This window comes from Pecten maximus, chromosome 6 (assembly GCF_902652985.1).
Source record: "Pecten maximus chromosome 6, xPecMax1.1, whole genome shotgun sequence".
Lineage (NCBI taxonomy): Eukaryota > Metazoa > Mollusca > Bivalvia > Pectinida > Pectinidae > Pecten > Pecten maximus.
The window spans coordinates 28,809,918-28,828,041 of record NC_047020.1 but is presented as its reverse complement, the minus strand read 5'-3'; the positions used below and the strand labels follow the sequence as shown (position 1 = coordinate 28,828,041).

The following is an 18,124-nucleotide window of genomic DNA, read 5'->3' as shown; positions in this document are numbered from 1 at the left end:
TGAAATTCCGAAGAATTGGAACTCTTCAGCGTTTTTTGTAGGAAGATGGCGGTAAAATATGAACCAAAAGTGTAAATTTCGGTAATCAAACTATTTAATGTGATGTACCGTCGTTCAAAGCGTAATGCTTCAGTAGAAAACACAAATTTGCATAGTACTAACTGCGGATTATTCCCTCCATCGAAACAAATAGGACTGTTATAGCGGTTTTAGGACTGAACGCTATGGGGCTGTAACGTCTCAAAGTTTACAATGATGTTTGTAGTTTTACATGGTATGGGAATGGTAGCTGGGACTTGAATTGAATTTCGGTTATAGTACTGCTGTTTGGCTGCATATGACGTTTTGTCCCTTTGTAGGCCAATTTTCTGTGATAATTATGGATTGATTAATAACATGCGGACATTTTCAGGAGTATTTGAGATTTACAGCAGACCTGAAAAATTAATAAAATAGTAGGATTAATTTGTGAATTTCGTTACCCCATAATGCATTAAAACAACATTTTAAAACATTCTCTACTCCCTTCTTTAATCATAAAACAGCATGGCACGCAGCGGTTTTTTTTTTGGGAGGGGGTGGGGGGTGGGTGGGCAATATGATTCCCAATTAAAATATTTCATATTTATTCCAAATTCACAAAATTTTTCCTGTTATTCAATTCTACAATGTTCTTCCAAAATTGACACAAAAAGGCAACATCCAAAACCCGGTGAGAACCTTTAATATCTGGGTACCTTTAATAACCTGAAAGATTTATTGCTTGGGATATACCTGGTCTGGATTCGAACACACGTTTTTGGTCCTATCACACAGTAATTATTATACCCCCCGCAATGAAGTTAGCGTTAGCGGGGGGGGGGGGGGGGGAGGGGAGGGGGGAGAGAATTATACTAGAATCAGATTGTCCGTCCATCCGTCCGTCTGTAGACACAACAATGTACCGGCTACTCCTAAACTGCTGAGGGAATTTCAACAAAACTTTATGGCAATAACCCTTATACATTGTAGATGTTCGTTATCTATATCATGTTGTAATTTTGTGGTTACCATGGTCACCAGGTCACTATACTTCGTTTTTTGGGTGAGTCTGTAGACACAACAATGTACCGGCTATTCTTCCTAAACTACTGAAGGAATTTCAACAAAACTTTATGGCAATAACCCTTATACATTGCAGATGTGCGTAATCTATATCATGTTGTAATTTTGTGGTTACCATGGTAACTAGGTCACTATACTTCGATTTTGGGTGAGTCTTGTGGATAACTTTCTTAAGACAAATCGGACAACTCCTATCAACTGATTTCATTTGAAATACACAGGAATGTTAGGGACTCATAATGTGTACATTTGCATGCAGGCATTTCCCCCACAAATTTAGGTTGCCGTGGTAATCCGTTCACTAAACACAGGTTTTTGTTGGAAAATCTTCACCAGAGGGGCGGGGGGTATGAGTTGGCCCTCTGGACGACAGTTCTAGTTGTCTGTGTATTCTTTTTCAGGTACTTCTGATAACTGAACAATTTCTTCAAGATGTTTGGGGATAGTGATGGACAAGATGAATATATGGTACAGCAAAAGGTCAGTTATCGTATGTATGAACAGGAGCAAAAAGTACTGCTCCGGTCCCGCTACCCCTTCCTCTCCCCAGTACAGATCAGCCGCAAGGTTAAGGAGAGCTGGAACAGACTGAAACAGGAGGCAAAATTGTCATACACAAAATCTGTCCTCGTCAAAACTCCATCCAAAGAACAGACGAAGGGGACCACCAAATCGAAGCCTAAGAAACATAATGTCAGGGCTATGGTTGATGAAGAAACATGTGATCTGATAGGTTATGAAACAGTGGACTTACCCATCCAGAAGGCTTCACCTGTTTATGGTCAACCAAAGAAAAATGACTCTGTGTACACAAGTGACTTTTACAGTTCACCAATGGTATCACCGAACAATGACAATAGCCAGGATACATTCTGTCCCAAATTGTTTGAAAGTCCAAACTTTGAGTCTCCACCACATCGCCAGTTTGACATATTCAATCAGAAGAACTACACCAAAAGCAAGCTTCCTCTCAAAGTTCCCAAAATCACTCAAAGTGAGCATTCTACTCAAGGAATCCTGAAAGGAAGACGGTATACTGCATCTTTCATAGTTGTTATTTCATATATTTTCAGACTTTTGTTGTTTTGCTTTCACTACATCTTTTTACAGTCTTCTTGGTGCCTGATATTGATTTATTCAAATTTTCTCACATACTTCAAAGGGACCATAGGATGATTCTGTTGTTAATAGGGAAGAGATAACTCTATCTTGCATGTGGTAGGCAAAGACAGCAGACATGTACTCTGATGTCATAAGAAGTAATTATCAACCTGATGTCATTATATTTTCTCACATACTTCACAAGGTTATCCCGTCTCGTTGCTAGGGAAAAGGTAAATCAATCTCACACAGGGGGGTAACGAATGTTCATTGGCAAATGAATACATAGAGAATATCTAACAGTGTCTTTGCAGTAATACCAAATATATTTCAAGAGTGTAGCTAATATTTTGATATTTTTCATGAGTGCGTATACGTAGCATGAGTGAAAAAATATCAAAATATTAGTAACAGGAATTTTAAAAATTGATTACCTTTGTTAATTTTGAATTTATTCCCCTTGATATTGTCCAACATTGTCAAATAACTTTAATGCAATTGAAGTATGACAAGCAATAACTTTGTTTGTTAGAATATTAAATTAATCATATTAGTGTAGTGAATACAATTTAATATATTAGTCTACTTTTGATTGCACATGTGTGATGTTTAAAAGATATAATGAAATATTTACAATTGCTCCATAAATCAGTCTCTATAATTACATGTATACTCATGTATTGCATGCTTATTAAAATCAAAAACAGTATTTTTATCATAAAACTATTATAGCCTTATAACTTTGGTCAAGTTTATCAACCTGAAACAAATTTCAACCTCAGACTTTGCCCTTTGTTGATATGTTTTTAGGTTAATGAAACCATGTATCAACCTTATCGAAAGGCTTTAATTTTGTAATATCAAATATGACCATTTAATGTTTCAATATGACATATTTTGTTGCATGTTTATCTTGTGTAAACTGACCAGTGCGGGAAATATTTTCTTTGCATGTTATAGGATGGGTCTATTTTGAAATCCCTACTGAGTCTTATCTGTTATTTATAGGACTGATGAGACACCCAAAACAAAAGCTGGGAAGGGGAGAGTAAGCTTTTCCACTGATGGGAATGACAACTACCAACAGTCACAGGATTGCAGTGATGCAGACGACTGTAACCAAGACGATGACTCTGAAGATGATTACAATGCTATGCTCATCAGACGTACAGATGACTCCTTCGACTTTGATGACATTGACCAACACCATATGTTTGTGGAAGAAAAAAAACAACAAGGACAGATTAACACTCATCCGGTCTTCAACAAGGAAAAAAAAATGCACAGAGAGGTGTTGAAGTGTGACAAAAGTTTACACAACAAAGAAAGATTGAGAATATATAAGAAAATAGATGGAGGTCAAGAAAATGAATATCAAAGGGAAAGTTCATTTAAGGAAGCAGAAGAAGGGAAAAAAATATTGAAACCAGCAACATTTGGGAATACAACAAGAGGAAAGAAAAGGAAAGAGTGTTCAGGAAAAGAAGGTGAGAGACAAGTCAACTATGGAGATGAAACAGTGAAAGATGAAAACCTGGCTGGGAAACCGAAAAGGAAGTCCAGGAAGATGAGGAAACAGGACATTTCTGATGGTAAGGGAGACAATCATACATATTACAGCTTATTTGAAAACAGTCTTTCAAAGGGCAATGATAGTAGCCAATCAAATGACAGTGCTCATGGTAACAGCCAATCAAATGACAGTGCTCATGGTAACAGCCAATCAAATGACAGTGCTAATGGTAACAGCCAATCAAATGACAGTGTTAATAGCCAACCCTATAGAAAATCTTATTATTTGACCAAGAAAGAGATGACATTGGGGTTAAAACCTAGCTTGACAGAACAGGGTGGTGATATAACACCTGTTGTACAGACAGGGGAGAAAACATATATCACACCACAGATGGATGATGATGTTTACACACACAACCTTCTTGAAGCATCAAAATTACCACGGAAGGCACGGCGATCATCAATGTGGAAGGAGAATTTTCAAATGCCACCTGATAACTGTATTGATCAATCATCTAAGCTTACAAAACAGAAGCGTAGATCATCTAGAAATCTTGCTGGAGAAGAAAAGGCCTATACAGAGGTGAAAAAATCTCACGATACTGTAGATAGATTCATGAAATGTGAACAGAAAGGTGAGAGTGTACTGTCACCATTGGTGGATGCTTCTGGGGATGCGAAGGAACCAGACTGTTCATCAGTGTTTAGGAGGACCTTGAGAAGCCAGACAAAATTGGCAATTCAATCGGAAAATTACGACCATAATGACAGCACAAAACTGTCTGACTTGTCCAGTTCTGACTCCTGGACAATTCTGGATGAAGAGTATAATGCAGATGACTTGTCGGAGGGCGAGAGTGACTCCCATCCTATTGACCAATCTGATGCGAGTCATGCATTAATGCAAGCGTTACGTAAGATGAAGCAGGTGGTGGCAGATGAGGAGATTTCGGATGAAAGGTCATCCCCAAAGTTGTTATCTCCGGCTCTTTCTGGAATCAGTCAGGTGGGTAATAATTTTGACATGATGGTAAATACACACTTCTGTGTCATCCTCAAAGCTATATTCACTATATAGGTGGTGATATAAATACAGTCACCAAACATTGTACAAAAATATACACAAATGTGATACCTGCATGCTACTGTAGCTACAAATGAGGCAACTGCGAAATATTGGCAAGTTTAGCACAGTGAAATTGAATAACTTTATATGCATGTTCAGTTCTGGAGGGATCTTTCATGGACTTCCTTTACAATATATGTATGTTCTGATTGAGTTCTGGTGAGATTTTTGATTGATTAGTTTCTGGATTAGTTTTCATATTTTAATTTCTATTTCCATGAGAATAATGAAGGATAAATTTTATGCCAGAAATAAAATATCAGAGGACTTGACTACTTTTTCAAAATTATGTGATAATATATTTCATAGTTATTAATTGAATCACTGTGATTGTGCATGTTTAATTGCTGTTAAGATGTTAATCCCCTGTTTCAGATGTCAAGTGTGTCTTCCAATTCCTCTGCTACCAATTCCCAGTCTTCACCTGGGACCGGACACATTATACAGGGACATGTTTCTTCAGACAAGGTAGGTACTGTTATAACGTTCATGTTCTGTTACTGTCTAATAGAGGTTAATTGATATTTTCTGAAGTTATGTTATTGTTTATTGTTACCTGAATCTCTCTTTAGATAAATAAATATTTTCAACTGTTTCCAAGAAAAATTTGCTAGAAAATCATATCATCTTTAGCTGGTCAACAGTATACAGTTGTTTCATTACCTGAATAATCCACAAGATTGCACATTTACCTGGTAGGCTATTTTATTAGGCTAAGGAATGCATAAAAATTCTTCAGTAAACTGTTAATTCCGGCTTTGGACGTTTCTTTGGCCTCGCAGTACAATGTAAGAATTCATTCAGACCGTTTTATGACATTTTATGTGATAGCCGAATCCCTGTTTTCAATTAGATACAACAAACCCTGATTGGAGATTTCTTCGAACCTTTCTGACTTTAAATCTAGGCATTGCTAGAAAACTCATGTTTACAAAATCAGAATCAGAAAGACGCTTCATCGTAATCATTTGGGTGTATGGGCGCATGCAGAATATGTTCCTCGCCAGTCAACAGTAAAAAAATTATACTGAATTTACTTTTACATAGAGACAGTCAGGTAACAATAAAACATTTTGATCGACATGGAACATCCGAACCACCCAAGCATTCAAATGACTATAATGAAGCATCTTTCTTATCGTGATTGCCGACATCCCTACAGGACGGTTAGGGATATACATATCATCAGACAAGGGTTCTCTGGATCAGATTTTAATTGCCTGTATCTGATTTTTTGGGGGACTACCTGGGGTATTCAGGTAACAAAACAGTTGTTTCATGCCTTACTATCAGCAACAGTTGGGGCCGCGGTGGCCGAGTGGTTAAGGTGTACCGACACTTTATCACTAGCCCTCCACCACTGGGTTGCGAGTTCGAAACCTACGTGGGGCAGTTGCCAGGTACTGACCGTAGGCTGGTGGTTTTTCTCCTGGTACTCCGGCTTTCCTCCAACTCCAAAACCTGGCACGTCCTTAAATGACCCTGGCTGTTAATAGGACGTTAAACAAAAACAAACAGCAACAGTTAAAACCCTTTACTGTTTACAAGTAGCTATGATGTTATAGGTTTTGATGGAAAATTAAAATCATTTGAATTTGTGTATTTCGCAAAGTGTTGTGCAGGACTCTTGCTGTGGAGATATAGTTTAAGAAGGTTAAACATATAAAGATTTAAACCTTTTAAAGGCAAACTAAAAGCATCATTTCAGTTTTGGCAGACTTAAAATGTAAAGATTTTAACCCTCAGGGCATACCAAAAGCAAATTTTTCCTCTTTCTACTTTTAGTGGCCAATCATTTTTTTCTTGTTTTGATAATTTCAAATATTTAGTTGCTGTCTGTTTAACTCAAATAAGTTAATATAACCATTGTAAATCTTTATAAAAGTTTGATTTATATCACATTTTTGACTTCCATGAAAAAAAGGACAATAATTTTTTGTATCTTGCTGTTAACAGGCAGTGTCCCAGGGCTTGTGTGAAATGTTTGGTGACATGACTCCACCTGAGAAACGGACATCTCAACACACCCGAAGGTAGACCTTTTGTAAAAGTGCAGAGTATAGGTCTTTAGTAGCTCAGGCTAGTGGAAGCTTCATTTTAGCCTCAAGTGGTAGGATGTTGGCTAGAGAGCAAAAAAAAAGATCATTAGTTCAAAGTCCAGCACAGGCAGGGTATTTTTCATTACTCCTTTACTTCATATACCAGTAGTTCTATAGTAAAATAAATGTAGGTGTGCCAATTCATCATAACACTAATCTGCTGAAAACAACTAATGTGCTAAAATTAAAGTGCACCAAGATTAGAATGTTTACAATAATATGGTGGGGAAAAAAAATCTAACAAAAGTTTACATGTAATACTGAGGATGAATTAAACAAGTTTATTAGTTTCATATTCAATGGCACATAGCAATAGCGGTACATGGAAAATATTCTATCCAATATGAAGGTTAGGAAGAATGCTAATGAACAAAACTTTCTTAAATATTTCTTCAACCAATATTTTTACGAAACAAGGGAACATGATACCTCAGTCGGTAAGAGCGCCGGCCTTGTAACCTGGGGACAAATATCTGAGGTGCGTGGTTTGATGCTCCCAACCCATGTCGGTTTGTGTTTCTCGAGAAGCTGAAAAACAGACTGGTTGTGTTGTTGTGGCTGTGTCCCTGGGCAAGACACTTTACTAATTGCTCTGGATAGCATGCAATGGGCCTCACATATGTTGTTCAGTGAGGAAGTCACCAACTACCAACCTCAAAATGACCCTTGCTGTTCATGGGGAAATAAACCCAGCAAACGACTAAACAAATTATAGTATCATAGATTATTTACATCATTTCAATACATACAACAATAAATCATCATGCATGCATGCCTAAATTGATGCTGTATATATAAACAAGAGGCCTGTATCGCTCACCTGGTTGGATTTGACCAAACGTCTAAATAATGTTCATGTTCAATTTGTTAATATGTAGTTCTATTTGTCAATCTCGAACAATGCTATATATGGTTATATAATCTGGGGATCCCAACTGCTTTAAAAAAATAACGAAGTCCAGACTCTCTAAGGGTGTGAAAAGATCTCAGGAATTGTTTTTACAACATGATTGTGTTTAAAGCAACTAAGTTCCTTAGGGTGGGGAAAAACCCTTGGGCCTATTTTTACATCAGAATTGTGTTTATCCCTTAACGTCCAGCGATGCTATACATGGTTATGGGAGGGAGTGTCAAAGCAACCATTTATTTACTACATCATTTCAATAAATACAACAACATATCGATCATCATATAAAAAATTGTATGTTATATGTTTATGACTAAATGTACGTGATCATTTTTTTTGAACAATGAGTTTACTTAATTTCAGGTTGCTGGCCAGCTCTAACAGAGAGTCATCTAGTAACTTTTCACAGCTGTTCAAGACCAAAGACATTTTCTACTGAATGTTAAATCTTCAGCAGAATTGTAACGTATCCAATTGTCTGAACTAATACTGTTGAAGTATTTAAGGTTTTGCCATGAACAGTTCTTCTCCTAACTGCTATGAGTTGACATTTGTGGTAACTAAACTGTAAAGACTAGATCCTCACAATTTTTCACAGCAGTTTCTGTTTATACTGTTCAAGGCAACAGATATTACAGAAATGTATAAGATGTCAGAATATTTATAGTTCTGATAGAACTTCTGAAATTTTACAGTATTCAAGAAAATGTATGAATGATTCTGCAAATATTCAAGATTCAGAATACTGAAATGTACAGAGTGTCACAATATTTCAGATTCAAGATAGAACTTCAGCAGCTGAAATTTGAACGGTTCACTTTCAAATGATTCATAGATCTATGTAAGGCAGCATTAACCCTTTCAGAAAAAAGCCAGACTCCAAATATCTATAGTGCTGCAGTTTTTTAAGTGTGACTTTTCAAAATCAAACACATTTGCAACTCTTTAATACCAGCGGGTAACTATCCCTACACTAATGCCATTTACTACCCACAGGGATAAGTGATACACTTCATGAGATACCAAATTACTTAATTAGTGTATTGAGCTCAATTATGAGATAAACAATTTCATTTGATGGTTTATGAAAATTTCTCAAATTAATATCTTGTATTCCATGATAGCATAATTTATTTTAGTTTTTATGCCATCTCCTATTGTAAAAGTATGGCAGGACATGGCAATGGTGTTTGTCATGGTTATATGTCTAATGTACTCAAGACAATATTACAGCTGAATTGTACGACTGAACACTTACCGGTAAAAGAAATGAATTTATGCATGTATAGAACGATATGATTCCTGTGTAGACAATAATCCTCACTAGTGCTACCAATGACCTTAGCCCAGTCTTTGATCCTTAAACCTATGATGGTTCAAGGATCAGACTGGTTTTAAGGTCGATGGTAGAACTAGTAGCATTTCAATTTAACTTCTAGTCATTTTATAATATCAATTGTATGTCCTTTAACATCTATTGATACATGTTCTTTAATTTCTAGTCTATTTTATTGTGATGAAATCAGTGATTTAACCGTCCATGTTTTTGCAATACAATGTACATTATTGATTAATTAACAGTAATAATGTTTAATGAAGAGTTGATTACTAGAGTTGAGTTTTGTTTAATGCAACATGCTTAATAATGCAGGCATTGTTATTGCTGAACACAGCAAAATTGAATGCAGCCAAGAATTTTGAAGTTTTTTTCACCAAATTAAGGCCATTTCTTGTATAAAGTTATGTTGTTGTAGATTTAGTTTATTGTTTTATGTTTTCTTAGAATAAATTGCTACATTCATCATAGAGTGCAACAATTGTTACACCCATCTTTTTTGGGGAATCGCATGATCATTACAGGACAATTTTATCAAGTTGTGGACACTCAAAATTCTCATATAGACTAGATGACCAATTCTTTTTCTGAATTTGCTCTTTAACGAAACAGTATGGGAATTTGTCATTGATTTTCTAGTCAAGCCACCTGTTTACCAAATTAGTATTGACTCCTAGTCTAAGTTTTCTCTTTACCAAAATCAGCATTGACTTCAAGTTTTGTCTGGTGTTTACCAAATCAGCATTGACTGCTAGTCTATTAAGTCTACTGTTTAACCAAATCGGCATCGACTCCTAGTCCAAGTCTGCTCTGCTGTTTACCAAATCATCATTGACTTCTAGTCTAAGTCTGCTGTTTACCAAATCATCATTGACTTCTAGTCTAAGTCTGCTGTTTACCAAATCATCATTGACTTCTATTCCAAGTCTGCTGTTTACCAAATCATCATTGACTTCTAGTCCAAGTCTGCTGTTTACCAAATCAGCATTGACTTCAAGTTTAGTCTGGTGTTTACCAAATCAATGTCACTACAGTATTCTTTTTATGTTAATCTAGTCATTCTAATATACATTCTACCCATCTTCCTATTGTTTGTCAGGTGACAAGGTTGAGGTCACTGTTACTATTTTTATATTCAATTTATATCAAATGTTACTTAGTTTTCAATGAAACTTGGTATAAGAGAGATGTATGCAAGATGTTAAATATGAAATACTCCTTTTCATTTCAAGTTATTTGTTCCAATATTTTTCCTAAGACACATGCAGTTAGATGTTTTAAGCCTTTAGCTTTAAGTTTTAATTGACTGAGCTGTTCAGTTTTATTTACTTTTTATGATTACAGTTTGGTTAGTGTTCAAATGAAGGAAATGTTTGAATTTGATTGATTGTTATTTGTTAATAAAATTTGAAAACTACTTTTAAGATGAGTGGTTATTATGTCGAATTGATATGCTTACACATTTAATGTACATCACCACACTGTAGCACCATCTTCAAAATGTCACTAGAAAGACGGAGAGGCTGGATACCTTACTTGTCCATCCACTGAATGCCAAGACAGGCAAGGGTACAAAGTTCACATATCGCTTTATTACATTTTACCAGTGAAATATAAGAAATTATCAATTTGGTAACAAGTTTTGTCACTTTTTTTGTCATCACTAGCGATGATATGATAAATCTTTATAATATCATTAGCGATGATACAATAGATTTTTAAGTCATCTGGCCGAAGAGTCAGGATGACCTATAGTCATGGCGTGTCATGCATTAACTTTTCATTCAAATGAATTCTTTTCAATAACCAGAAGGCCCAGGGTACGGTTAATGGGCCAGTTGCATGCTTGGATAAAGCCCTACCAAATTTGTTCAAATGGATGACCTTGACCTACTTTCAAGGTCATATGGGTCAAATAGGCTAAAAGTTTTAAGCAACTTCTCAATAACCAACAGACCTAGAGACTTGATAGTGTTCAAAAGACTTCCTCTCAATAACCAAGGGACTTGATATTGGGTCTGGATGATACTAGTGCTGGGTTGAAGGGCTACCAAGTTTGTTCAAATGAATGACCTTGACCATAATTTGATTTAGAGAGGTAAATTGGCCAAAATATTTAAAAGACACCTTTTCAAATAACTGCGAGACCCCAAGATCTTATATCTGATCTCTGATACACTTGGTTTTTAATTACGTTTATGTATAAAAAGGATCACTTGATAGCAGGTAAGCGATTGGGGCCCAATGGGCTCTTGTCATTAAGTGTGGAATGGGTTTTAGCCAAATTTGGTCAGTGAAACCTTTGGGGGAAAGGGGAACATCAAATTTTATTGCCTCCTAAAGGAGATTAGTGAAATAAAATGAAGTCTTGTTGTCAAGCGTAAAGTTGTTAAAACACATCAGAATTAAGGTACTGATTCTTGCACTTTTAACTTACTATTCGTCTACAAAATAAAAGATATAGCAATTTAATCGAAGTTGGAGAAAATTCTTTCATTACTTCTCAAGAAATAGCAATAACAAACTTCAACAGTCAAAATCCATGATGGCTACCTATCTACCATATCGTTTTCTTGGGACAGATTCAAAATGGAATGGGCACAACTAGCTATAGGGACCAAGGGAACCTACCTGTTAAGTTTGAGAAATATGATTCCAATACTTCTAAAGAAAGAGATACTAAAAACAAGGATTGTTTACAGATGTAGTGAGATACCATGATGGTGGGCTAAAAAAGGATGTGCTTAATATGTTAAACCAAGAAAAAACAAGAAATAGAAAGACTTTAGAAATATTAGTGCTTGGCTATCTCTTGAACGGAATACGGTTTTAAAGGACTGAGGATTAAATTGACAAATCAGCGAGTGAGCTAAGCCTTTAATTTCTGTATACTGATCCTCTTTCCCAGAAAAAAAGCTAAATTACTTGGTCAAATAAAGAAACAAATCTATGGCAAATTATTTTTTTTTTTAGTTTAACCAATTAAACAAACCATCTCCACATTAATTTGTTGTGAGACCTATCTATTTTATATTTATTTGAGCAAGCTACTTTTAGATAATATGTGTACTATATGGGTGAAATTATCAGATTCTTGAAATAGTTACCGTACTTTTACACAAAATTAACACAAAATACTGAAAACGTTCACTCATGGCATCATAAATAATTCTTCATGTATACATTATGATTTAATCATTTGTGAAGAAAAATAAGTCACTTGTACATTTACATAAAATATCATTTATTATCATTCAAAATGTTACATAAACACTAACACATCAAGTTTTCATTTCACCTAGCTCTCCACCTCAGTCATTCACACAAGTATCCCCACTCATTTTCACTCACGATTTACTTTGTTTTACATGGATGGGACATTCTATGTTCACTTGTCCTATGAAAGCTCAACCTGTTTTATGTACTTGTCCCATATAGACTTCATGTACATGTGTTTACAAGACTGTTGTCCAATACTGAATAAGGCCAGCTATTCTCCATTACAATTTTTTATATCAAATAGCCACACTGAAAACTATGTGATACACATAAATTGTCATTAATACTAGTCAGCAGAAGTCAAGCATTAAAAGATAGTCAACACAATAATCCAGATACAAAAGTATTTTTGTCAGTGATTAATGTTAAATATCAACAAAACAAACAGCATGATTCCAGTCCTTTCTTTCTAGGACTACAGTAAAATAGGACATAAACCTGATGTTTGATTTACACTGAATGTTACACAATGATGTATTTTCTCTAGATCATACAGCCATTTTCCAATGTGATGTCAAATATTTTAGGTCTCCAGTGAAAAGTGACACATCCAATATCTGCTCTAACAGTCACATTGAAAATCAGCAGGTGGAGTACAGACAGTGTGATAAAAAGTTTTTTGTTTGTGTAAAACCTTTGTAAATTAACGGCTGTGATACATATAGAACCCTTTCCCTGTATGACACTGTACATTGTCTGTATCCCTCGTGTACCTATACTATATCTAAGTTCCTCGTCATTATTTAAGATGTTTCACATATCGGTATTAAAACAGTGCTGCAACTGTCTGTCCATCAACACACTAGTATTAACCTCTTGTTATGTGGGAGGTTTAGTTGTACCAAACCCAGAGAATCCCATCACAGCAGCCATGTCTGGATCTACATTGATATTCAGTCCTGTTGAGTCATCAGCTTTCCTTTTTCTTTCCTTCCTCTTCTCCTTTCTGTAAGCTTTCTGCTTCTCCTCCTATAACATTAAATGAATTTGCATTCCATGAAAATTTCTCCACAAGTTTATACAGAAAACTAAAGGACTCTTTGATATCCTACAACAGGACAAGCAGACAATTATGTGAATCAATCACTGTGCATCATAATTCTTATCCATAAAATCCAACACGAACACACCACTTTGACTTTTTGATTTGAGATGAATGATGAATCTGATTCCCCTTCAAACTTCCAAATTTTATGTGTAATTTTATTGTCACTTACCTATTGTCTTTTTGACTGATTTTTATATTTCAATGTTATCTACACAAACATTTACACTTTGTCAATCTATATAACAAAAAAATTATATACTGACTTAGTAATTATGAGAGGAAATTAAAATCTTCAACCTTCAGATCAACAACTGTGTATGATACATTATATAATTAAGAACCAATAAGAACAGATTATAGGTAGAAATAAACATTTGTGTTTCTGTTTTATTCTACTAAAACTAACCATAAACATTGTGTATGTACTATTCTTAGAGCTTTTTGAAATGATAATGACTTGACTTTTGATTGTTACCACTGCATTACCCTCCCACTTTAACCTTGAATACAGCATTAACAAAGTGGTCTTTACTTTTCAAATAACATGTTGTTTACAGTCACTTTGTAGTAATTTTATTTTACAAGTTTTTCAAGACCATCCTATCAACTAAAACTCTTGTGTTTTTTCAGTGAAACTTTGACATATCATGTAACCTAGTTGTGCAAATAGCCATCATGTGACTACAAACCTCTTCCTTGAGCTCCTTCATTCTCTCTTCAAAGTCATACTCTTTCTTTTTCTCTTCCTGTTTTTTTACATTCATCTCAAACCTTTTTTTAACCTGATCTAATGATGATCTCTCAATCTTCATTGACATGCCCAAATTTCTCTGATCTGAAACACAAGTTGATTTGAATCACATCAAGGCTTTCTTTTGGATAAAAATAAGTTTAACTGTTCTCATACAGAACAGAGCTCTTCCATTGTATGATAAAATGTTGGCTTTTGCCTTTCAAGATAAAAACAAGAGAAGAGCATTTTATTAAATAATGACAAAATAAAATTCTCATGATGTATGGGTTTGGCTTTGCATTCGCACGTTACAATTTTGAATTACAAAATATATAATTACATGTATATAAATCAATAACATGATGAGCATATTTAAAGTGATGTTCATGTTTCACACCTGATAAACCACTGGTTACAGATCTCATATAAGAAATATACAATTGACAAATAAGAATTTTACATGCTTTAAGTTCAAAATTGCAAAATTTTGATATGAGAAAAGCAGTGCTCACAAATTGCTGGATTGCATATCATCATATAAAAAAATACCAGCTTTAAAGATTTTGTGAATTTTGATGACTTATCGGGAAAAATAAACAGCACACAACAGTTAGAATTACCGTAGCCCTAGGCCTTAAAATTTGGACCCAATTATATAGGCAGAAAAAATACTGCAATCTAAAGAGCAGAAATAATCAGGAGTTATGAAATCTACAAGTTAATACTCAGTATTGGTGTATCAAGGAGCTTTAATACCTACGTTTTTTTCCATTGATATGATCCAGGAAATTGATCGAGTCCTTCACCACACAATCACACACATTGCAGTAATATCTACAAAGTAGTAAAAATCAGGTAAATTGCATTGTACTAAGTCAATATTTATCCACAACACTCCCATGTCATATAACAGGGTATTTAACATGTAAAATTTTTAAACATGGTCTATTGTGACATCACAAAATGATCAGCAACATAGACTCGAGGTGTTATAATGTTTAAATAGAAATGACATATTTCACACAATTAAGAATGACATGAGAAAATGTATTTTTCCAATCAAATTGATAATCGCAGTTGAAAACCAGAGTCATGTTAGATACTCAGTTGATAACATTTGAAGATCGTTTTTAGAGGGGGGGGGGGGGGGGGGGGGACTTAATCCATTAATTTGCCATAGTGGTGGTGGGGGCTTATTTGTGGTCAAATATGGTACTTTGTATTCACAAATATTAAGTGAAAAATTCTGTCTTAAATCTTTTATGCTATCAACACCCTGGCAAAATCATGTATTTTTTATACACTCTGCACATTCAAATTTCAATATCATAGAGATATCCACCTGTTTTAGGTGAATAAAATGATTATTGGCCCTGGAAAAAAAGATATTTCCCCCTGCAAATTTATATTACTGACATTTGAAAGTTGATATTTGGAAACATCTCTTTAAAGGGTAAAAATGTCATCACATTCAGAGGAAAACAGGCTCATAACTGTTTTATTATATGACTTTCTCAACATTTTCACTTCACAAAGTTCTCAGTCTCAATCAATGGATAGACTGGATAGAAAAGAGAATGATCAATATATATATGTAACTATTTAAAATTCATCTTCAGTATTCAAATTACTAATTGCAAGATTTCAGATGGAAAATAATGCTTTGGAGTAAAATTAAGTTATTTGTAGCATTTACTTTATTTGGATTCACTGGATTGAATATGTTATTTCAACCCATAGTCTTGATTTGGGGTTGACAAAATGTTTGAGCAAAGTGATGATATTTAGAATTAACCAATCAAGAAATGGGAATTGCATATTTACAACTATCTATATATATATATATATATATATATATATGGAGTAACCATAGGCATTAAATGTGCCTATTCAGGTGATAAAACAGCAGATTGATACACTGCACCTTCATACGTATTCTGTAAATTACAAAGTGAGACTATTAAAAATGTCCAGTGTCTTGTATATATACTGCTTCTTAGATCACTTACCCTCCTTGTTGGGAGGCTGGTGTTGTCTTTGTGATCACCTGAGACTTTCCCAGTTTTGAATCAAGATCAACCTGGAACAGAAAGTAACAACAAGCGTAAAACAAATCTGAATCCATATTGCACCAAAAATAGAATATTTCTTATAAAGGTCTTGATGTTGACCATATCACTTTCCAAATGTCTTCGTCGCCCTACATTTCAATTGACTTAATAAAACCAGAGTACCATAAGTACATTTTGTATCTACCTTGTACTCGCGGGGTTGGAGAAGTTCTCTTTTCACTGGTGGTTCCTTTAGTTCCTTCTCCAGCAAAGCCATCTGCTCTGCTTCCAACTTCTCCTTAGCCATTTTCTCGTATTCCTCTTTGTCCCATTTTCTCCTGAAGTCTGTTACACTTTTCTGAAAATATATATATATAACCATTCAAGAGTAGCAAAATGATAAATGTTTGTGAGCAAGAATTTTGCAGCCTACAATTATGGTAAGTTTATATCTAAACATGTATTCATCATCAAGTTTGCTCAATATAAAACATCAAAATTATGGATTTTTGCATGATTTATTGATAACCATGCATATCCTCTTTTTCTTATAACAACTTTTGTTGTAACTGTTCTGGTTTTTGGAAAAAATTTTGCTGGTTCTTAATCATTTGAAAATGGTGATTTCAGTCACTATAATAAAAAGCTATGAAAATCGGTAAAATACCAAAACTGTTAAAACAAAAGTAGAAACATTTCACTTACTGATTGCCAACTGATCATGAGAAATATGAGTGTATAAACAGGTATTTGATGGGTGAGGGCCATTTTCTTCAACAAGCAAGGTAATCCAAATGGTTCTGATGTTAATATATATCGCTTTTAAAGCTTCCTTGTATGTGTATCTACGTAGTAAGGATTGTCAGAAAATTCTGACTGCAAGCGAGGTATACGTAGCTCAAATTGGTGACTTTCCAATGTCACAATATAAACGCATCAATGAGATTATATACAAGTTACTTCCCATGATAGTAATTTTATTTCCTTTTGAAATGCATCATTTGTTTTAAGGTTTTTATTTTAATTCTTATTTATTTTACATTGATTGTTTTATCGATAACAGACATGTTAAAACAAATAATCAGGTTAGGGAAAACCTTCCCATGCCACTAACTTGTGTATAATATGCAAATTCTCACCTACATACACCAGTTGGAGTATGGATTTGTTGCTAATAATTCTGGTTCAACCTGTCAATTTGTTCAGCAGCCGTACACGCGTTTGCACCTAATTTTACCCATGCAGAATTGTATTTATTTATATTTCGTCAAAGGTTCAGTGAAGTATCCGCGCTGTTCTAGCGGACTTTAGGAGAATTTAAGACAGTGGACATACTTTTGGAAAATGTACCGATGTCAGGCATTCAATAAACTATACAAGACTGCATTCACTGTGATTCATGATCACTACGATACGTACTGAACCACTAGTAGGTAGTACAGTAACAATATAACTAAACTGTACTGTACATTGCTAAAAAACAATAAGTCCAGCAATGTTAAATCTTACTAGTTAAAGAAATTCTGTGAGTCCCATCAAAATTTCATGAGTACAGGAGTAAGGAATCGCATGTATATTTATCACTTAACATTACATAAAACATGGATTATCGTAATATTTTCACAAAACAGAAACAAACCTCGTAAACGCCAGCCATCTTTGTAATTTTATTGCCATACACGGGCTAGTCAAATGTTTGTATGCGAACCACTGATATTCAACTACATTTTTGCATCAGTTTTGATTATGAAACGGCATGGATAGGGCATCTTTGTATTTTTTAATAAAGGTATCTAACTTTTATTAGAAATGGCATTTCTTTTGT

At 34.6% G+C, this 18,124-nt stretch overlaps 2 protein-coding genes across 3 annotated transcripts; one reads left to right on the top strand and one right to left on the bottom strand.

Moving 5' to 3' along the window:
* The first annotated feature begins 16 nt into the window (after positions 1 to 16).
* On the top strand, positions 17 to 10,600 carry LOC117329467. 2 transcript variants are annotated; one of them, XM_033887420.1, is made up of 6 exons: positions 17 to 81; positions 1,506 to 2,135; positions 3,214 to 4,726; positions 5,222 to 5,314; positions 6,803 to 6,879; positions 8,216 to 10,600. In XM_033887420.1, exons 2-6 carry the CDS (start codon positions 1,537 to 1,539, stop codon positions 8,289 to 8,291), a joined length of 2,358 nt encoding a protein of 785 aa, XP_033743311.1. In that variant the 5' UTR covers positions 17 to 81; positions 1,506 to 1,536; the 3' UTR covers positions 8,292 to 10,600. The 2 variants fall into 2 exon arrangements, with proteins under 2 accessions (XP_033743311.1, XP_033743313.1); XM_033887422.1 differs by lacking the exon at positions 17 to 81 and having other exon boundaries at positions 1,393 to 2,135.
* Positions 10,601 to 12,411: 1,811 nt separating this feature from the next.
* Positions 12,412 to 18,045, bottom strand: LOC117329466 (zinc finger matrin-type protein 2-like). The gene is made up of 6 exons (XM_033887419.1): positions 17,939 to 18,045; positions 16,505 to 16,657; positions 16,258 to 16,328; positions 15,009 to 15,082; positions 14,205 to 14,350; positions 12,412 to 13,436 (listed from the first exon to the last, which is right to left on the bottom strand). Exons 1-6 carry the CDS (start codon positions 17,954 to 17,956, stop codon positions 13,287 to 13,289), a joined length of 612 nt encoding a protein of 203 aa, XP_033743310.1. The 5' UTR covers positions 17,957 to 18,045; the 3' UTR covers positions 12,412 to 13,286.
* Between the last annotated feature and the right edge of the window lie 79 nt (positions 18,046 to 18,124).

Bases quoted from the DNA above. Each gene is read 5' to 3' on its own strand.
- LOC117329467 (XM_033887420.1), top strand. From the start codon at position 1,537: ATGTTTGGGGATAGTGATGGACAAGATGAATATATGGTACAGCAAAAG. The intron at 2,136-3,213 runs GTATACTGCATC...TGTTATTTATAG, and splicing joins GGAATCCTGAAAGGAAGACG to GACTGATGAGACACCCAAAA. The intron at 6,880-8,215 runs GTAGACCTTTTG...ACTTAATTTCAG, and splicing joins ACATCTCAACACACCCGAAG to GTTGCTGGCCAGCTCTAACA.
- LOC117329466 (XM_033887419.1), bottom strand. The intron at 14,351-15,008 runs GTAGGTATTAAA...CTTGTGTTTCAG, and splicing joins TCATATCAATGGAAAAAAAC to ATCAGAGAAATTTGGGCATG. The intron at 13,437-14,204 runs GTTTGTAGTCAC...TTAATGTTATAG, and splicing joins TGAAGGAGCTCAAGGAAGAG to GAGGAGAAGCAGAAAGCTTA.